The sequence below is a fragment of the Octopus sinensis genome, linkage group LG9 (assembly GCF_006345805.1).
Source record: "Octopus sinensis linkage group LG9, ASM634580v1, whole genome shotgun sequence".
NCBI classification, from domain to species: Eukaryota; Metazoa; Mollusca; class Cephalopoda; order Octopoda; family Octopodidae; genus Octopus; species Octopus sinensis.
This window is the reverse complement of record NC_043005.1, coordinates 96,486,331-96,507,879: the sequence shown is the minus strand read 5'-3', so window position 1 is coordinate 96,507,879 and position 21,549 is coordinate 96,486,331. Positions and strand designations below refer to the sequence as shown.

The following is a 21,549-nucleotide window of genomic DNA, read 5'->3' as shown; positions in this document are numbered from 1 at the left end:
CAATGCCCATGGTTCTTTTCAGGATCTGCAAGTATAGCTGGCAGGACAATGCTCAAATACTTAAGCCAAGAAACAATGCATGACCAATTCAAAACTATGTGAATAAATAATCTGAATGCTAAAGGGTTAAAAAGAAGAGAAAAAAATCTATTTCCACATACAACTACTAAAGTACCATGGATCACAAAATTACAACAGTATAACTCTAGATGGACTTATCCTTTCAGAAGCTGGATCTTCTAATTCAACCCAAACAGTAATACAATTTGGCACAATTAAAAACATCTGAACTAGATTCAAATTAATCAACAATTTATTTACAAACTTACAAAAAAATATTAAGCTATACTAACAGATTTCATATTTTTCTGCATGGCTATTACTTCTGCCTCTCGTTTCCGTTTAGCCTCTTTAAATGCCTCTTGGTTTAGTTTCTTCTCTATTCTTCTCTCCTGAAATACAAAATAGAATTAAGCATTTTTTTATTCCGAGTTCAGAAATCATATCCTCCTCCTCCAACTATTACTTGTTTGTAACCTAATACTGAAAACAAAGAAGGATTGACTCCATTAGTTGTCTGTAGTTCCTTGCAATGACTGGTGACCGAGGCCTTTGGCGATATGCTGTGCTTGGGAAGACCCATTAACCCTTTCGTTACTATATTTCTGACCAAAATACACCCCTTATGTGTTTCAATTAATTTCTAACATAATCATAAATTTAGTCTGGTTTCATTAAACAACTATAACTTTTTTATTTAATGTGATTTTTGGAAGATAATTTAATGAAATGTTCTCAACCAATTCTATACTATAATTTTTGTTACAAAGTGACTCTAATTGCAGGTAGATACAGGTAAATACAGGTAAATTCAACAAAATATAAAATTATTAAAATTTTTGTTCAAACATCGCTATAGAAAATGGGTTATTAGCTAATATTCAATTGGGTATACAACAAAATTTTACTATAGAATTTGTTATTCTGGGTAACTTTCTAATACCCATAATAATATTTATGGCAAAATAAGCCTTAATTTCATTTAAGGTTGTGGGAAACCACAAACTATCCTTTCTTTCGCTTTGTTTACATTTAGCATAACGGTTTGTTTCCGCCGTAATTTTCTGATATCCATAATATTTATGGGTAACTTTCTGATACCCATAATAATATTTATGGGTAACTTTCTGATACCCATAATAATATTTATGGCAAAATAGGCCTTAATTTCATTTAGGGTTGTGGGAAATAACAAACTATCCTTTCTTTCGCTTTGTTTACATTTAGCATAACGGTTTCCGCTGTAATGATTTCAAATAGGCTCATTCGAAAAAGTAAAAAGAAATAGTCTAAGGCTTTACTCTCCTGGGAAAGATTGTGGCTTGGTCCAGTTTCTTCAGAAAAATCACTGAAAGAAACAGTTTTTAAATTTTCACTCTCTCCCAAAATTCACGGAATTAAAATTACACTTCGATCGTTGTACAAAACTGTAGATGAACTGTTTACGAAGTATAATCACGTGTTTTCACGAATGTACTAAAGAGATTTGCTCTGATATTCTCATTTAAATATGAATAGGTAAATACAGGCGACTTTGGGCGGTTTGGTCACATGAACCAAAATTTTTTTCGGGCAGCTTTGGGCGGTTTGGTAACGAAAGGGTTAAGCCAAGTGTAATCATAGTCGTGAATGATGCTGGTGTCATGTAACTGGCACTCATGCTGGTGGCACATAAAAAGCACCTTTCGAGCATTGGGCCATACGGAGGCAAAATGGCTGGGCTCTTTTCAAGTGTTGGGCCTCACGGAGGCAATGACCGAGACCTTTGACATTACGTCATGCTTGAGAAGAAGACCCATCAAGCCAGATAAAATCACAGTTGTTGCAGATACTGCCACACAAAAGGCATCCATACTGGTGGCACATAAAAGCACCCATTACACTCTTGAAGTGATTGGCATTAAGAAGGGTATCTAGATGTAAAAATCATGCCAAATCAGACTGGAATCTGGTGCAGCCTTCCAGCTTGCCAGCCCTGGTCAAACTGTCCAACCCATACCAACATGGAAAATAGAAGTTAAAGAATGATGATGATGCTGTTGATTATATATATATATATATATATATATGTGTGTGTGTGTGTGTGTGTGTGTGTGTATGTATGTATATATATATATATGTGTATGTATGTGTATATATATATAGTTGCAATTTACAGAAAAACAAAAGACAAACACAGGTGAATAAACAACAAACAGGTGTATTAGTTTAACGCTCGGGAATGTGAGAAAGTCTTTTACGTTTCGAGCCTACGCTCTTCAACAGAAAAGAACACGAGGAAATAAAGAGAGAGAGAATAGAAAAAACTTTTGGAGCTAGCAGTAAATCATGGCAGCTGGCTGGACAAAGATCCAAATTTAGGGAATGGAGTAGATAGAATCTAGGCTAAATATGTTTTATAGCTAGCAGAAACTCAGAAGTAATAATTATTCAAACAAGGGTAATCCACTAGCTCCTCGTCAGGCCAAAGATACCTTAATCAAATGAAGGTTACATTGTCATCAAGTGATCCCATGTTTTTATTTGCATACACAGCAACCCTAGTTGCTAACTGTGAACTATAAAATAACTTTTTCTAGCTTATCGAACTTCGATATGGGGGAAATTTACAACCTTCTACATCAATAAACAACTATTGTTCCTGGAAGTTGTTTTTTATACCTTTTACGGACTGCTTGAAGCTTACTAACTTCCTACACTTTGATCCTTGGATCTTACCTTTACATATTACTATATATATATTAGCAAGAATGAAACACTTTATAATGACAAGACAGAAGAACAACATAACAAAATGGTTTTTACATTTAATTGTAAACTTACTTTTCTTTGAGCTTTAATGGTTGTCTTTCGCTCCTTCTTTTCTTCTTTACTCTCATTCTTATCTCTCACGGTACTTACAGACATTACAGAGGCAGTTGTGGCATCTTCAAGGTCTTTTAATCTAATTCCACGTGTATAGAAAACTTCTTCAGGAATACCCATTTTGTTTAATTTGATTTTCCGTTCCTGAATAGAGATACAGATATATATAAGAAATAAAAGACTTCATTATTAATCCAATCATCATCATCATCAACGTCCATTCTCTATGCTGGCATGGGTTGGACTGTTTGACAGGAATTGGCCATCTCCATTTGTCCTTTTGGCATGGGTTCTAATACCAACCACCTTACAGAATGTACTGGTCACTTTTATGTGACACCAGCATGGGTACATTTATGTGGCAGGAAGATGCTTTAGAGATTGAATCTGATAAGACTGGTGATTTTGCAGCTTCTTATACCAGTGCTTTATGTCACAAAACTATTCCCTTCACAAGGATTTGATTGGCCTTGAACTATATTAGAAATACTTGACCAACGTGCTGCACAGTAATACTGAACCCAAAACCATATGATTTCTAAGCGAACTTTTTAAACACACAGCCATACTTGTGCCTATGAGCCATGCATTTAAATAATTAATATTAGAAAACTACTTTTAAGTAGCTTTAAATCTTTTAAGCCTTTCACTGTGGAACTTTAAACAGACAAGGACACATCTTGTAAATCTCTTTTGACAGAAAAATAGAGGATACTGTTGTGACCTATTTCACGCTTCATTGGCCACACATCACAGGCCAAGTATCCCACCCCACATTCTTCTGTTCCAAGAGAGAACTTATTGCAAGATAATTATTTAAATCAAATGCAAATCAGTGCTTAGCTGCAAATGACTAATTTGCATGCCAGGGCATCCAGCTGTAGAAACACTGCCAGAGCAGACTGGGCCTGGTGCAGCCTCCTGGCTTCCCCAGACCCCAGTCGAACCGTCCAACCCATGCTAGCATGGAAAGTGGGCGTTAAACGATGATGATGATGTACCAAAGTTATAAAGTGTAAGGGTTAAACTGCAGTTTTGCTTTAAATTGTTTCTCACTCACATATACCTACACACACAAGAATAGAAATGGTAATTTACCTTCTTTGGTTCTAATATCAGTTTTGGATGGTTGTACAAGTTGGAATATGTACCTGCAGTGATAAATCAAGAAGTGAACGGTTATTACAATATCATACAATACTTCTAATATAACATGTAATACCAACAATGAGAGACTGGGGACTGAGAGAGTTAACATCTTATATATTACAATATGTTTAACATATTATCAGTTATATATTGGGTCATCCTATTAATAATGCAGTTTTTTCAATTGCATAAACTAAAACTTGAATGGGGACAGGATAAACAACCTGCATCGACTTACTATAAAAGCAGGTAGTAATTTTACCTTGTCCTTATTTTTAGTGGAAGTTTTGAAGAGTGCAGTTTGATTTTAACAGTTATTTTTTCAAAACTATAATGGAAGTGACAAAAGAGCATATTCAGCATATTTTGCTTTGTGAGTTCAATAAAGGCAACAACACAACAGAAAGTGTGAGGAATATTAAATCAGTATATGGAGATTGGACAATAAGCGTAGGCCAGTGTCAATGGTGGTTCCAGAAATTCCGAGCTGGAAACTACAGCTTAGAAGACAAGCCTCATCCTGGAAGATGTGTAGAGCTCAACGAGGACATCCTGCAAACCCTGGTTTAAAAAAATCCCATCATAACTGTTGAAGAACTAGCAGAGAAGCTTCAATTTAGTCATTCAACCATTCATTGACACCTGCATGCCATTGGAAAAGTCAGCAAATTTGGTCAATAGGTTCTTCACAAACTTTCTGAATCTAATCGCATGCAGAGAGTGAATGTGTGCTCTTCTCTGCTGTCACGTTTCAGAAATGAACCTTTTTTGGACCGAATAGTGACTGGTGACAAGAAATAGGTTCTCTATAAAAATGCCAAGTGCTGAAGACTGAGGGTAGAGAAAAGAGAAACACCACCACCCCAGGCTACAGAAGGTCTTCACCCATGTAAGGTGTTGTTATCTTTTTGGTAGGATATGAAAGGTTTAGCTCACTTTGAACTTTTAAACCCAAACCAAAGGATAACAAAGGAGATCTACTGCGAGTGACTTGAGTGGCTTAAGTCAGCAATAGAAGAAAAACAATCATGTTTGGTTTCAAAACAAAAGGTGTTCTTCCATCAGAATAATACTCGGCCACATACAGCAAGGATGACATTGCCCCATCTAATTATCATTTATTCTGTAATCTTCAAAATCATTAGGACAGAAAAAATATGAATTCTATAGACATGGTCAGAACAGTACTGGAGTATTTTTTATCACAGACAAGTGAATTTTGGAAGAGGGACCTTGCAAGTCTACCAGATCAATAGAAGAGCATTGTAGAAAATGAAGGAGAGTGTATTTTAGATTAAAAAAGAACATTTATCTTAATTTTGAAAAATAAAATAAGTATAAAGAAAACGCATTATTTATGGGATGACCCAGTAAATGTAACAGAGCAGTAAACTGGCAGAATTAGTAGGGCATTAGGCAAAATACTTTTCTGCATTTAATTATAGCTTTTTACATTCCAAGTTCAAATCATGTTGAGGTCAACTTTGCCTTTTATCTTTCAAGTGTGATAAAATAAAGGAACAATAAAGTACGGGTTTTGATATAATCAACTGCACCCCCTCTTCTAAATTTGATGCAATGTGCATATATAAGAACCAACATGGAGAGAAAGATTATTATATATTAGAGCGTGATCGTTGCCAGAGCGGCTATTTGGCCTCCGTGCCGGTGGCACGTAAAAGACACCATTCGAGCGTGATCATTACCAGCATTGCCTTACTGGCACCTGTGCCGGTGGTATGTTTAAAAGATTCCAGCGAGGTCGTTGCCAGTACCGCCTGATTGGCCCCCATGCCGGTGGAACATAAAAAGCACCCACTACACTCTCGGAGTGGTTGGCGTTAGGAAGGGCATCCAGCTGTAGAAACTCTGCCAGATCAAGATTGAAGACTGGTGCAGCCATCTGGTTCGCCAGCCCTCAGTCATTCGTCCAACCCATGCTAGCATGGAAAGCGGACGTTAAACGATGATGATGATGATAGTGACATTTCACTATGACAGCTAAGGCTAGTTAACTATTGAAAGGCAGAGGAGAGAGATGAGCAAAAGACACGGGTGAAAGGGTCAGGGCAAATGAGATGAGAGAATAAAACAAAACACTAGATAGGTTAGAGAGAAGAGTTAAGTGTATAACATAATAGGAGAGAATGGTAGAGGAAAGGGATAAGAGAGATGAGAAAGGAACAAGAGAATAGGGGAGAGAGAGAGAGAGAATATGAATAACTACAATATTGATGTTGAAGGAGTTGTAGTTGCAAGCTTTTTATATTTAGGAGGGAAGAGTGATTGTTGTCTTGATATGTGCAGTGACTGTGTCTTTGTTTTGCCAAAAGTGACAAGATTAATTTAACTAATGCTCTGATATTTCTTGCTGTTTAGTATGAAATGCATAACAGGAGTACATAATTCCCTTCCTCGCGGTCATATGAAGAGGTTGATATCAGAGAAATCACACTTCTGGTTCAATCATAATGAGGACTGCAAAATCATGGAGTAAAATATGACAGAAACCAGAAGACAAAAAACAGAAAAGAAATAGTGGAAGAAGAACAAGTAGAAGACAGGCAAAGGCAGAAGATAAGATGAAAGGAGAGAGATGAAAGGAGAAGTCAGGCAAAAGCAGAAGACAGAAACTGGATAATTGTCGAATTGTTTTGAAGAATCCTGTATCAGTTACTTACTGAGAATAGATTCACAATCCCATTTTTCGGTTTTCTCTTCAACCTCAATTTCTCCTTCACTTTCAGATGACAAATTCAGCTTGTTAACATCGAGAGATGTATTTTTTAAAACTTCATCAAGATTTCTGAAAATTGCAAATGAAAAATACAATTTATAATGGAAAAAAAATTTTCTTAAAAATACTAAAAATTTTATAAAGTTAAAAACAAACTGAGTGTGTATTCGATAGCTCACAAGAATATCCAAAGTGCTTTCATCACACATCATTTGTGTATGTTTAAATAATTGGTTATTGACTCTTCAACATCCCACATCATCATCATCATCCCTGACATAAAATAATTAATAAGTTGATGAAAGGCAATACTGAATATTCGATTTTCTTAGTTGATATGATGACACACCTCAGTGTAAGCTGTGTCATGTATGTATTTTGAGAGCTAAGTACCATTCTGTTTTTGGCACTATGTTCTCCCTTGCCAAACTCATCAACATCATTGTTTTTGTCCGCATTTTCTAGGCTCAGAATGGACCAATCTGCTAGAGGCAATATTCTATGGCTAGATGTCCTTTTCAGTACCAAACCTTATTTTGTGTTCAACCAAGATGCTTTATTCTGTCTTCACACACTGAACCATTACTGGACTATTTTGAGACATAAACACCACCACTGCCAAAGTGACGTCAAGCAAAGACAGGCTAATACAAACACACATGTCCACACATCATCATCATCATCTTTGCTTTATATCATGTTTCCATGCTGACATGGTTTAGATGAGTCATTTCTGCTCTCCTAGATGGATCAGATGACCACATTTTGCTTATAAGTTTCATTTTTTTCCTTTCATTTTTTCCTGAGTTTTTATGGCTGGATGCCCTTATATGTGCACGAAGTGCTTCAGTACAGTTTCCATCTACCAATTTCACACAAGGCATTGGTCAGCACAAAGCTGGAGTAGAAAACACTTGCTCAAAGTGTCATGAAACAATATTTCTTTCAGCTCTAATACATTTAAAGTTCAAATTCTGCCAAGATGAACTCTGTTTTTCATCTTTCCAGGGCTAAATCTAGGACCAATTATGTACTGAGGATTAACGCTGTAGACTAACACAACACTCCTCTTAAAATTGCTAGCCTTGCACTTAAATTAGAAAATGATCATCTTCAGTGTGTGTGAAGACATGCAGCTTAATGGTTAAGATGTTGGACTCACAATTGAAAGGTAGTGAGTTCAATGCCTGGACCAAGAGGTACGTTGTGACTTGAGTAAGGAAATTTATCTGCTGCTCCAGTCTCCTCAAATGAATTGAGCAGCAGCGGTAGTTAGGGTTAACCTTGTAATAAACTGGTGACCCATTCAGAAAAGAATCTTGTGCTCTTGTATACCACAGAAACTGGGATATACTCCAACCCAAACAAATGAGCCAATAGGCTCAAGACAGACTTTAACCTCACCTATATTCACCTGAAGGTTATCAACAATTGCTTCAGCTCTTTACGTTTTTAGTTCAAGCAATCAATCAAGGTCAACTTTTGCCTTTCATCTCTATAAGTTTGATAAAAACAAAGTATCCAGTTAAGTACTGGAACTGATATAATCAACTATTCCTTTCCCACAAACCTCACCTTTGTGCCTATGTTAGAAACAAATCATTACCAACATCGCCTTACTGTCACCTGAGCCAGTAGCATGTGTAAAAAGATTCGAGCGAGGTTGTTGCCAGTACCGCCTGATTGGCCCCCATGCCGGTGGAACATAAAAAGCACCCACTATACTCGGAGTGGTTGACATTAGGAAGGGCATCCAGCTGTAGAAATTCTGCCAGATCAAGATTGGAGCTTGGTGCAGCCATCTGGTTTGTCAGCCCTCAGTCAAAATCGTCCAACCCATGCTAGCATGGAAGGCAGACGTTAAACGATGATGATGATGATGATGATTTGAGTTTACAAAATTTATACCAATTCTTGATAATGTACCTCTCAAGATCAAATCAAAAATAAAATTATGACAGTATTTTCAAAAGGTAAATCAATAACATTGTCCACTTACTGTGGTACCTTGCTCTCTTGGTATTTCGCAATCATCTTGGACATCACTTCACTTTTCACGTCCATATTGCCTTCAATGTCGTCCATATCTAATGCTCCAATTTCATTATCGTCATACTGCTCAAAGAACTGAAAAATATTGATGCAAAAATTTTTATGGTAGCCAAAAAACTATTAGTGGTACCCTATATTATTATATTAATGCTAAGTTCCTGGTTTCAATTCATAGTTGAAAACATTTCACAGCATAAGTTTATATCCTATGAAAAAGAATGAATGAACATCCACAATTGAATTTTAAAAAACCACTGTGTTAAGAAGCCACTAAGAATTACTCTTTTACTCGTTTCAGTCATAGAAAATCTATTTCAATAAACTCTGTCCAGTCCATGAGAGCCTGGAGAAGTGGATGTTAAAATGATAATTAAAAGAGATGATATCGTATTCGTCCCCTTTACCTTGTCATCCTTTTGGGAGTTGTTACAAAACATATCAATCCAGGACAATGAATTGGTAGAGCTTTAAGAACATTGGACCAGCTGCCTTACAATATTTGTTCTGGTTCTTTGTGTTCTGAGTTCAAATCCCATCATGGCCAACTTGGATGGACTTAATCCATTACTCTGTTTAACACTACTACCTGAAACTTTGGGTGCCTTTAGAGGGGCCAACTCTGGCAAACATTCAGGTTAGGTCACCAGTTTGAGGATACCTTTCCCCTTCCCTCCCAACAGTTTAATTGGTCCCGTGTAAAATCATAAGTACCGACTTCTCTTCTAATTAAAGAGAAAAAAAATCAGACATCTGAAAACAAAGAAATAACTTACCTTTTCAAATTGATCGTCAATGTCCTTCAGTGCTTCACTTCTTGGCACCACTGATGATGTCATTGAGTAATTCGTGAAATGAGATTTGGTTTCTTCTTCCATGAAATAATCATCATCAGAACGTGCATCAGATCCTGACATATCTCCAAGATTAGAAGAAATGTCTGAACCACTCTCATCTGAGTCATCTTCATCTGAACCATCCTCATCTTCACTTTAATAGAAAAGAAAAAAATAAATATCAAATTAACTCAAAACTGAAATTAAAAACATCATTGATTTCTTACACAAGCTTAACCACACAGTCACACCTGCATCTAATATTATTTTCCTTTTCCAAAATCAAATTCGATGACTGGCATCCGTGCTAGCGGGGTGCAAAGAGCACCATACGAGTGTGATCATTGACAGAGCAGCTAACTGGCAAAACACATAAAAGGCACCATTCAAGTGTGATTGTTACCAGCGTCGCCTTACCGGCACTTGCGCCCGTACTAGTAGGGTGCTAAGAGCACCATCCAAGCATGATCGTTGCCAGAGCGGCTAACATTGAGACAAAAATTATGCAATAGAATTGATTAAGAACCCTTTCTTCAATTATGTTCCAAATATCACATTAATATGTTGATAAGTAAAAAAGTTAGAGTTGTTTAATGAAACTAGTCTAAATTCATGATTATTTAAGAATTTAATTGAAACTCATGAGAGGTGTATTTTGGTCAGAAATATAGTAACGAAAGGGTTAAATATGTCAACACTAGCCTACATGCTGTCTTGAGTACAGCCGACTAAAATTACAGAGAAATATTTAAAAAATTTCCCATACTTGTCCTTTTTATTTGCCACTGTCATAAAGTCATCGTCTAAAACACCTTCAGGATCCTCAAAATCATAATCCTCATCAAGAGCGGCAACAATATCTGGATCCCAATCCACCTTGGGACCTGCAATGAAATATGTGAACATCTTGTTAAGGAGAGAATTAAATAAACAAACACAGCAAGTAAATGCATTTAGGTACAGACAGGTATAGATTAGTGGCTAAGGCGTTTACTACACAGCCATGTGGTTTCACACTTGATCTCACAGCATGGCACCTTGTACAAGTGTTTTCACCTATAGCCTTAAGTTAACACCAATACTTTATGAACGAAATTGGTAGACAGACACTGTACAGAAACTTATTATATGCAAACATGTGTGTTTGTGTATGTACACATATATGCATGAGAGTGCATATGTACAAACATACATACAGTGTGAGTCATAAGTATATTTGGTATTAAAATGAAAAGCAATATTTAAAATGCTAAAGGTATCTTTAAATTACTTTGTTCATTCAATGATTTTATGCTTTTTTTTCCATATAAACATGGATTAAATGGATATTCAGGCATTATTTTACAACTGGATACTCTTCCTGTCACTAAACCATAACTGCTTTTCAAGCATTCTGCCTGTCTACAAAAGTACAAAGTCAGTAGACAGGAGAAATGATCACAATCTCACCACTCATAGCTGAGTGATCTTTGGAGGTTCCTAGACACACACATTCAGTATCTTCTAGCCACACAAACCTCCATATTACCCATTCTCCACTTTCCAGAAAACACTATCCTCAACCTATAACATTACTGCTGCTTATATTTTAAATGCTAACCTGCAATAGTTGAAATTCAACATCCACTACATTAGCTTCATCTTGTTATTCCCATTTTCGCATAGAAAGCACTAGGGGTGTACCCCACCTTCAGAAAATAACAACAATCTACTAACAACCAATCTTTACAAAAACTAATAAAAATGTTATTTTGCAACAAATAAAATAATTTTTTTTTACCTGACTGAGGAGCAGCTTTGTTTAATAATCCAACTTTCGTCTCCACACCACTGCTAAATACAGTTGAGGGCAGGTGTAGCTTTACATCAGGTGCAGTTTTCTATAATTTAGTAAGAGTAAGTTTATATAGTTTAGTTAGTGTTGCATATTTAATGCAGGTACTAGTTAAAAAAAAAAACACTAACTATAAACATTTATGCAGTAAGAAAAGCTATTAGTTACTAGTTAATAACTAACGTTATTTTTGTGTTCTGGGAAGTATGGGAGATAATTCTGGGTATATTTCCACTTTATACTGACTTCCTCAATGAAGCATAGTGTTTGCCATGCTTGCTTCAGCAGTGATAAAATAATCACTTAGCATATGTACAAGATTGACACAGGAAAATAGAATTGTGTAAAAAATATACTTTATTTAGAATAAGACACTATGTAATCTATAAGCACTGAGATGTTCTCATCTATAACAGTGTTGTACGTACCATAAATTCATTCCTTCTACCGTAATATTTGAGTACCACAGAAACGCTTACCAATATTCTGCGTAAGGAGTTATTTCATACTTTCCAAATTTATCATTTAAACTAACAATAGCATTCATCACATGAAAGTAAATCTCATTGTGACAGATGTTTTAATTATTCTCCTTTAGTAAATATCATATAAATTAGAAAACATAGATAAACTTCATTCAGTTAAATGTCTTAATTATTCCTCTCAGGTAAAGTGATAATGTCATAACACGTGTTACATCACATGAAAAATAAACCTTCATATGACAAATGCAGTAATTATCCATGTTGGGTATATGTTGTGATTGTTGACATCCTTTTTGTGTCGGGAGACAATGGAGTTGCGCATAAAATAATCTAGTCCAGCTTTTACATTTCATGTCCTAATACATCTCCTTCTGTGGCTGTGTAGTCCTATTCTGGACAAACACTCCATCTGGCAGGTGCTGCAAATGTAGAAGACTTTGCCTGGCTGGTTGTAATGTCATAGTTTCTTGTTGACATCTTTTCTTGTCTTTCCATTTCTCCTCTCTCTCTCTCTGTCACTCCTTTGTGTTCCCTCTTTTACGGTACGTCACCAATCTCCACGGTTGCTGGCAATTGCTTCCCAGTCGCTAATATTGAGCAAGCATGTAGTGACTTTGGCTTAGTTATCAGCCTCAAGAAGACCAACATCATGGGTCAGGCTACATCGGGCATCCCAAACATACATATTGGAGACCACTGACTACAGGAGGTGGAGAAGTTTACCTATCTTGGCTCTACCATCACCTACAACCTATCCCTTGATGCCGAGCTCAATATACGCTTTGGCAAGGCAGCTGCTGTGATGGCCCAACTCTCCAAACGGGTATGGGACAACAATAAGCTGACCAAGACCACAAAAAAATATTGTGATAAATATCATATAAATTACAAATTATTCCTCTTCAGTAAATATGAGAATGTCATACCATAAGTTACTTCTAATGAAGATAAATAACAAACATCTTAAATTATTCCACCCAGATAAATGTTGTGACCTCATGAAGATAAACTTTATGACAGATGCATTAGTTATTCCTGCTCGGTAAAAGTTATAAGGCCACATTGTCTTACATCTCATAGTGATAAACCCCATTATAATAGATGTCTTTATTTCACTCTGGTAGCTCCTATAGCAGTGTCATATCCTAGGCAAACTTCCAAAATGATATCCTGTTCTACCACTCTAGATTTAACCCTTTTGTTACCATATTGCTATTGAAATAACACTGCCTTTGTTTCAAATAATTCTGAAGAAGAATTTAGTAAAATGACTTTGTTATTAAGCTGATGTTTGGAACATAAATTAACACAGAATTTTGATAGGTTTTAATTTGCATCACTTTAAAATGGTAAGTTTGTATCATAGAATCAGATGCAGCCTCAAGTCGGTTAACAACAAAAGGGTTCAGACCTTTAGTTCTTTGCTAATGTGAAAAGTATCATCCATCTGTATCTATCTGTGTAGACTCACAGTCATGTAGGATATTTTTTCATTCATTTACATCAGAAATTCACAAAGACCAATGCAAGTTATCTAAAATACTCACACATGGCTCAGAGCTTATCATCTGAAATGTCTCGGTGTCATCTATTTCCACAGTTTCATTTGCTTCCTTCAAATGTTGCAGATAGTTGTAGTCATCTTCGAAATAAATGCCAAATTTTCTTTGTTCTTCCAATAGCTGCTCTCTTTTATTCTATACAATAAAGGTTAGAATTACATTAAATTTTCTAGGAGTGAACAAAGAATGCATATTTATACAATTGATATAAAAATTAAGTGTGGATGCAAAAAAGATATAACTCTTCTGGAAGGGAACTAAAAGTGAGTATCTGATAGACTCTTATATCCTCATGGATAAATTAAATACACTGCAACAGTGTAATAACAATATAATCATAACAAATGGCAGTAACCACACAGAACATAACAATCTTTTAAAAACCAACAATCCAACATGCTAACTCAAACTGTAAACTCTGAACTCCAACTTTGGACTATCAACACACGAACTGTGGAACTAGTACATTTATATATTGTGGTCCAGTTCATTCTCTCCAAGAGGTGTCGTACTCTTGCACAACATAGACTCAATATTTTAGCCACATATGAGTTTATATTTATATTTAAAGCACAACCAGGTACAGGCATGATTGTGTACTTAAGAAGTCCACTTTGAAATCCAATTTGGTTTCAGTTTTGCTCCACAGTAATTCAGACAAGAGTCTTCTACTATAACCTTGGGCTAACAAATGCTCTCAAGAGTGAATCTGGTACATGGAAACTGTGCAGAAGTCACTCTGTGTATGTGCAGGCATCTTTGCTGTGCTTGTTTCTCCTGTTTACTGCTTGATAACCAGCATTATTTTGTTTACAGCAAAAGTAACTGATAGAATAAATACCAGATTTTATATATTGAGGTCAATTTAATTGTATAACCCTTTCAATGGAATGACCCAGCATTGTTACATTCCAATGACTGAAACCAGCAAATCACTTTCTTTTTTTTTTTCTAGGACTCATGCCTTCCTTAAAAGACTGATATCAAACAAATAATGATCCATAATGGTTCATCTGAAAATTATAAAAATGTATTCAAATACTCACTCAAGGAAAAATAACCAAAATTATTTCTTAACTTTGGCTCCTAATGACTCACAATAAAATTTGATCTGAGCATTAGATCAAATAAGAACCACTTGAGCAAGGTGAATTGTTCTCTCTCACAGCACCTATTTTCAGACTGTGCAATTAATAAGGGAAAGTTAAGTGCATTTGTCAGAAACAGAGCACAGGATTCATGCTCCATGAACTCTCGACTTTATGGTTACTAGTTCAATTCTCTAACAAAACTTCATTTAAGATAAAGCATTAAAAAAATCTTGAAATCAATGAACCAGTAAGGAAAGAAAATAATGAAATTGAAACTTACCGCACCAGAAGGCAGTAGTACAAAATGAGAAGCATCTTCAGACACAAGCATAGGATCTTGTTGACTTCGATGCACAAGATGAAAAGTGACTGCATTCTTTTTGTCAATGAATTTCGTCTTGCGTCTCGGCTAAAAAGAAATTTCAAATCAAACTATTTTATTAAAAAATATACACGTAAGCTACAGATAAATTCAAACCTTGTCACTTTTATAAAAGATCTTTGTATTATAAAAGAAATTAGAAAAAAGTAACAAAGAAAACAATGGTAACGTAAAATGTATGTGTGTTTGTTTATATATATACACACACATCTGCTCGTTGAGCACTTCATATAGATTGCATTATGAATAAACATTGGATTTTTCAACAAAATATATCCCCATACCTTCAAGGTACGTATATATGGAATAACTTATCTATAAAACCACCAAGTTTATCAACAGGCTAAGATGGCATGCCTTCTTTGATTTGAAAAATAAAGGATAGTAATAATAGGAATGGAATTAAATCTTAAAATGGGAAAAACAACTATAATGGCTGTTTTATATATCTGTATTTTTATTTGCATATATATTTTTTACCTTCTGTGTTTTTTTTATATAAATGTATTCTTTATATGTTGAAAGGCCACGGTAATATTTATATATGATCAAATGTTTGGAGGCATAGTGTTATGTATAAAGTTGTTGACTTGAATTTGAGGTTTGTTCTCTGATCAGTGTTTTTTCATCTCTGTCTCAATTAAATTCGAGCACTTCTTTTTTGCAGTCTTATAAACCCTTTTGTCTCTAAGAGGCAAACATTATCTCGTCGTATATGTATATATGTATGTACACACACACATACATATGTACATACATACACACACAAAGACAAGGTGATCCACCAGTACGTTTAACATTTAATTGAGAATATATATATATATTGAAATAGAGAAGGGACTGTGACAACTGGGATGTATTTGAACATAGGTCTGTTCCGTTAGGGTTGATCTGGGGGTAAACAATATTAACCATCTTGTGGCATTTGGTTGCATCTTTTTACTCCCAGATTGACATAATCGACTATAAAAACTCTTGAAAAATTGCTGTGCATAACCTCCGTCCTGTGACTGAAATCAATAAAAGAATGAAAGAACAACTAAAGCGTTAATATTGTGAAAGAACCTAAACTGGCGATCTTTCGGTACAAGTACCATAATTGCCAAGTCTGTTTGTTTACATTTGAAGAAGATCGTCACTTTCTGTAAAGTTTTTTTTTTTATATATGTGGGGTTAGGGGTGGGGGAAAAGGGTTTCTTTTTTCTTCAGAAATGTAAATAAACCCACGTGGGTTTATAATTGGCAGTTATGGTACTTGTACCGAAAGATCGCTTCTAAACTGGTTCTGTATCACCTATTACAGATATTGTTTACAATTAGAGGAGGAAGGAGACTGCAACAATATGGAAACATTGAGAGATACTTGAACAAGAGATGTCGCCTAGAATGTTTGCTATCTTTTAGTTCCATGTTAAGTCTGACTGAGCAAACCAAGAGTCAAAAGCATTCAAGGTATACTCAACCGTTATAATTAGTATGTCTCAGGATATTCAATGTTCTTCCAGTTCTAAAGATAGCATGGTGCGATTTGAAGATTCGGTAAATTTATAATTTCACACCAGACTCGATTTCGGTAGTAGATAATTTTTTCGCTACGGTTTTTTGGGGGGCATTTTTTCCGCAGAAAACGGAGAGGATGGGGGTATTTCTAGCGGGTCGAATAAATACGACGTAGAGTTGACCTCTTATCAGAATATTTTTTAAGGAGTGGCTGTGTGGTAAGTAGCTTGTAATCAACCACATGGTTCGAGGTTCAGTCCCACTGCGTGGCACCTTGGGCAAGTGTCTTCTATTAAAGCCTCAGGCCGACCAAAGCCTTGTGAGTGGATTTGGTAGATGGAAACTGAAAGAAGCTCGTCATATAATTGTATATATATGTGTGTGTGTGTGTGTGTATATATATATTTGTGTGTCTGTGTTTGTCCCCCAACCATCGCTTGACAACCGATGTTGGTGTGTTTACATCCCCTAACATAGCGGTTCAGCAAAATAAGTACTAGGCTTACAAAGAATGGTTAATATAGGGCGTAACAAATATCAGAAAATCAAAAAAAAAATGTGTGTAATAGGTGTAAAACAACTTCCTATGAACGAATATGAAAAAAAAAATTCGCGCACGCGAAAGGGGGGTGGGGGAGAGGCCTCGGAAAATTCACATCGGGAAGTTCCGAAAGCGTCTGAGGAGCTGACCCGGGCACCAAAACAAAAAAAAATAGTGTAATATGTGTAAAACAACTTGCTCTAAACGAATATGACAAAAAAAAATGCGCTCTCGCGAAAGAGGGGTGGGGGAGAAGCCTCGGAATATTTATATCGGGAATTTCCGAAAGCGTCTGAACTGGGCACAAAAACAAAAACAGCGTAATAGGTGTAAAACAACTTGCTCTAAACGACTATCATGAAAAAAATGCGCGCTCGCGAAAGGGGGGTGGGGGAGAGGCTTCGGAAATTTCACATCTTCAGTCCACGGCCTTTAAACTAAGAAAAAATAGTGTAATTGGTGTAAAACTACTTGTTCTAAACGAGTATCAAGAACACACACTCACACATGAATCATAAACTCCGTATTTCGCAAAAAAAAAAAAATAAAGAGAAGAAATTCTGGAAAAAGTGAAGAAATGTTGGATCTCATTCCTTGGTTAAAGCTATTTTAAACATTAAATTTATGCTTTTCTTTGAAATAGTTCAGATATATGCAATTCTTCTCACTTATTAAGATGCATTTATCAGAAAAAAAGAGACAGAAAAAATTATTATTTTGTGTCAATCCTTCCCTAATTATCCTTTATTAATTAGTTTTGGCGTGTATTTTTTTCCCAAATTTATTTTTTCACCTTTACAACACTGTTTAGTAAAGCAATTAATTATCTTTATAATTTGCATATTTGACTTATTAATCAAAATTCTCTAGATGTAATATATACTAAGTAATGCATCCTTCGTTTATGTGTTCCGTTCTGTATTATGCATGCGTGACTGTTTGTATGTAAGTGTGTTTAACTGTGCACATGAATGTGAATATTAAAGAACATATTTATTTACTATGATTGTTATTTTCAGAACAAATAAATCTTTTGGCTGTTATGTTATTGAGGTTATTATTATTGCTAGTTAAAGGGTGGTGACTTGGCTGAATATTTTGAGTCTTGTAGTATGTAGTTGTGTTAGTCAATATTCTGAGTTCAAATCCAACTCATTTCTTTATCATCATTATCGATGGACCACTCAAAGAGGTATGTATACATTATCATTTTCGTAACATAATTTCTGTAGTATTTCAAGATGTTTCTGACACGTATTTTGATTCACATGGCGGAGATCCAACATTTCTTCACTTTTTCCAGAATTTCTTCTCTTTATTTATTTTTTTTTTGCGAAATATGTACAAAAATACGGAGTTTATGATTCATGTGTGAGTGTGTGTTCTTGATACTCGTTTAGAACAAGTAGTTTTACACCAATTACACTATTTTTTCTTAGTTTAAAGGCCGTGGACTGAAGATGTGAAATTTCCGAAGCCTCTCCCCCCACCTACTCTTTCGCGAGCGCGCATTTTTTTCATGATAGTCGTTTAGAGCAAGTTGTTTTACACCTATTACGCTGTTTTTGTTTTTGTTTTTGTGCCCGGTTCAGACGCTTTCGGAAATTCCCGATATAAATATTCCGAGGCCTCTCCCCCACCCCTCTTTCGCGAGAGCGCATTTTTTTTTGTCATATTCGTTTAGAGCAAGTTGTTTTACACATATTACACTATTTTTTTTTTGTTTTGGTGCCCGGGTCAGCTCCTCAGACGCTTTCGGAACTTCCCGATGTGAATTTTCCGAGGCCTCTCCCCCACCCCCCTTTCGCGTGCGCGAATTTTTTTTTTCATATTCGTTCATAGGAAGTTGTTTTACACCTATTACACACATTTTTTTTTTGATTTTCTGATATTTGTTACGCCCTATATTAACCCAAAGAATAAGTCCTGGGGTCGACTTGCTTGACTAAAGGCGGTGCACCAGCATGGCCGCAGTCAAATGACTGAAACAAGTAAAAGACAATCCTAATACCCCAGACATTAATGATACTCCCAACAATGCGGGTGTTCGCTCAACCCCCGCCCCCCGCCGACTATTTCTGAAATGTGTAGGGTTTGGTCGATTAAACGAATATTACTGATAATCGCATTAGGTGGGCAAACCCCTGAATGTGCACACCTGCTTCTGTGTCATTAAATGAAGGTACAAACTGAAAAGTTACTAAAGCGAAGAACGACGATGGCGCTGAACACGTGTGTGAAAGTTCGAGGCTCAGGAAATCATCTAAAATGATAAACTGTCAACAAACTATAACAGATCTTCATTAGAAAGTGAAATATGAGTAAAATGAAATGTTTATCTGAAAGTAAATTAAGATTATTTTGATATGAAAGTTCAAAATAAAAACATTAAAAAAACAGAACACATTGGTGTGTGAGGAAGAATTTTTGGTAGAAGATTGCGTCTAAAGCTGCAATACTATAAATAGATTAACAGCATAGAGAATTACATGAATATATATTAACAAGCATATTAAATTAGAAAGCAAAATAAAATTCAATTAAAATATGAGAACGATTGTGAAATGATATGAAACAAGTTTTCTCACCATTTTTGGATTCAGCTGAGATCAAGAAAGTGAGGGAAAAGCAGCTAATTGTATCTCATTTCTGGAGATCTGATCATGTGACTTACCTCCCTTTATTTAGTTCTGTGTGGATAGATTCGTTTTATGAATAAACTAGCAGTATAGCCCGACGTTGCTCGGGCTTGTTTCGACCCTTTAGAATTGGAATTTTTGAAAAGTAAAAATTTTGCATTATGTAGCTTGTTATTCTCTTTAAGTGAACATTTTCCTGGTTGAAATACACCGAAAAATTACGACACAGCAGTCAAAAAATCATAAAAAATAGGGATTTTCATAGAAAAAAAGCACCTTTTTGATGTAAATAATTTTTGGTGCTAACATGGTCCGATTTGATATTTTTTCTTCTACGGAAGGAAGAGCAAGCCCTCTATCATACTCTCAGGGTCTCAGAGGAGATAGTGTTAGTTGAAGGCTACCAAACCTGCTATACACAGACAACTTCAGCTTTATAGATATAGAGATTAACTGTTAAGAATTCCAATGTAAAATTAATCTGTGACAGTAAATAGCAACAGACTCACTGTCAGGGCACAAACCACGTAGTACCCATCGCATCCAGGTCGTCCGGGTTAACGCTGTTTCTATCTCAAATAAGAACTTATTTTGTACATAGACAATTGGAAAAAAAATCTCGAATGTAAAAGAAACAGATGAGAAAGTCCTCTGTTTGAGTTATTTTGCAATTTAGCCCTTAGTCCTAAGTAATACAAATGTGTGTGTTTTAACAAGAATTGGCAGACGTTATACAGTGACTCAAGGGCCAAGAGTTTCATGCATTATAACTTAAATACTAAATATATAGCATATACGGCAGACGTCAGAAGTCGTCATACTTTTGTTATACCGCCTTCAGCGGCTACCACACAAGCAAATAAAATCTTCAACATTTAATGTCTAGCTAAAGATAAACCCCTATACTTAGCAGGTATCGCCATAACAGCTTTCTCTGTCATGGTCAATGCGATGATCACACATTACACACCTTCCTTCCAAGCACTACTGTAAACAGCGGAAGTGAGCTAGAATATTAAAACTTAGTGTGCATGCACAACAGAGTTTAAGGTCAATCTGTGTCAAGTGGCTTCATCCTGCATTCTTTAGCTTCGTTATTATGGCAATAGTCCGGATACTTATTGATCAGACCTCGTATATATATATATATATGTGTGTGTGTGTGTGTTAGTCTCCTTGCCTTGACTTTATGTAAACAAATGTCACCAACATGCAAGAGGTGTCATTTGTTTCCAATCTTCCATGAAAACAATATCACATCATGAGGAATATAACCATACTTGAAAACAGATGAGATTTGGTAACAGGAACATCTCACTGTAGAAAATTCCCCTCAACAAATTCCACACCCAATCCAGGCAAACATGGATAATTGGACATTAAAATGATGATGTCATTATACATATACAAACTAACAACATATACGCATCTGTCAGTTATATTTCTCAGATCATATATTTACCTCCTCCAGCTGATAAATTTACAATTGGTTGATAATATTTTCTAGACCTGCTTTACAATCACACAAGCATGAATGCAATGTATACTGGTAGGAGTAAGTATAGTAACAGTTGTTACAACTGGATATCTTTCTTATTGCTAAATAGGAATGAAATAGGAATGAAATCAGTCTGTGTCTGTTTTCTTTTCTATCATAGGTGCAATAATGTTTTAAATACAGATACTGGGATATCAATTAGCATTTGAATATGCTAATTTTCCACATCTACTTGGAATGCAATACTGTGGTACTAATTAATGATTTCATTATCAATACTTCATTAAGTCTAGCTAAATCTATGCTTTGCTAAGGAAGTTA

General features: G+C 35.6%; 1 protein-coding gene across 1 annotated transcript; it reads right to left on the bottom strand.

Annotated features, from left to right (window-relative positions):
- Window positions 1-295: 295 nt before the first annotated feature.
- On the bottom strand, window positions 296-19,813 carry LOC115215656 (protein LTV1 homolog). Its single transcript, XM_029784913.2, has 11 exons — window positions 19,680-19,813; window positions 14,949-15,077; window positions 13,563-13,712; window positions 11,477-11,576; window positions 10,463-10,580; window positions 9,637-9,850; window positions 8,811-8,938; window positions 6,756-6,880; window positions 4,024-4,076; window positions 2,884-3,069; window positions 296-452 (listed from the first exon to the last, which is right to left on the bottom strand). The coding sequence occupies exons 1-11, from the start codon at window positions 19,680-19,682 to the stop codon at window positions 339-341; spliced, it is 1,320 nt and encodes a 439-aa protein (XP_029640773.1). The 5' UTR covers window positions 19,683-19,813; the 3' UTR covers window positions 296-338.
- Window positions 19,814-21,549: the final 1,736 nt, after the last annotated feature.

Bases quoted from the DNA above. Each gene is read 5' to 3' on its own strand.
- LOC115215656 (XM_029784913.2), bottom strand. The intron at 10,581-11,476 runs GTAAAAAAAAAT...ATTTCATTGCAG, and splicing joins CAAAGCTGCTCCTCAGTCAG to GTCCCAAGGTGGATTGGGAT. The intron at 9,851-10,462 runs GTATGGGAAATT...TTTCTATTAAAG, and splicing joins GTGGCAAATAAAAAGGACAA to TGAAGATGAGGATGGTTCAG.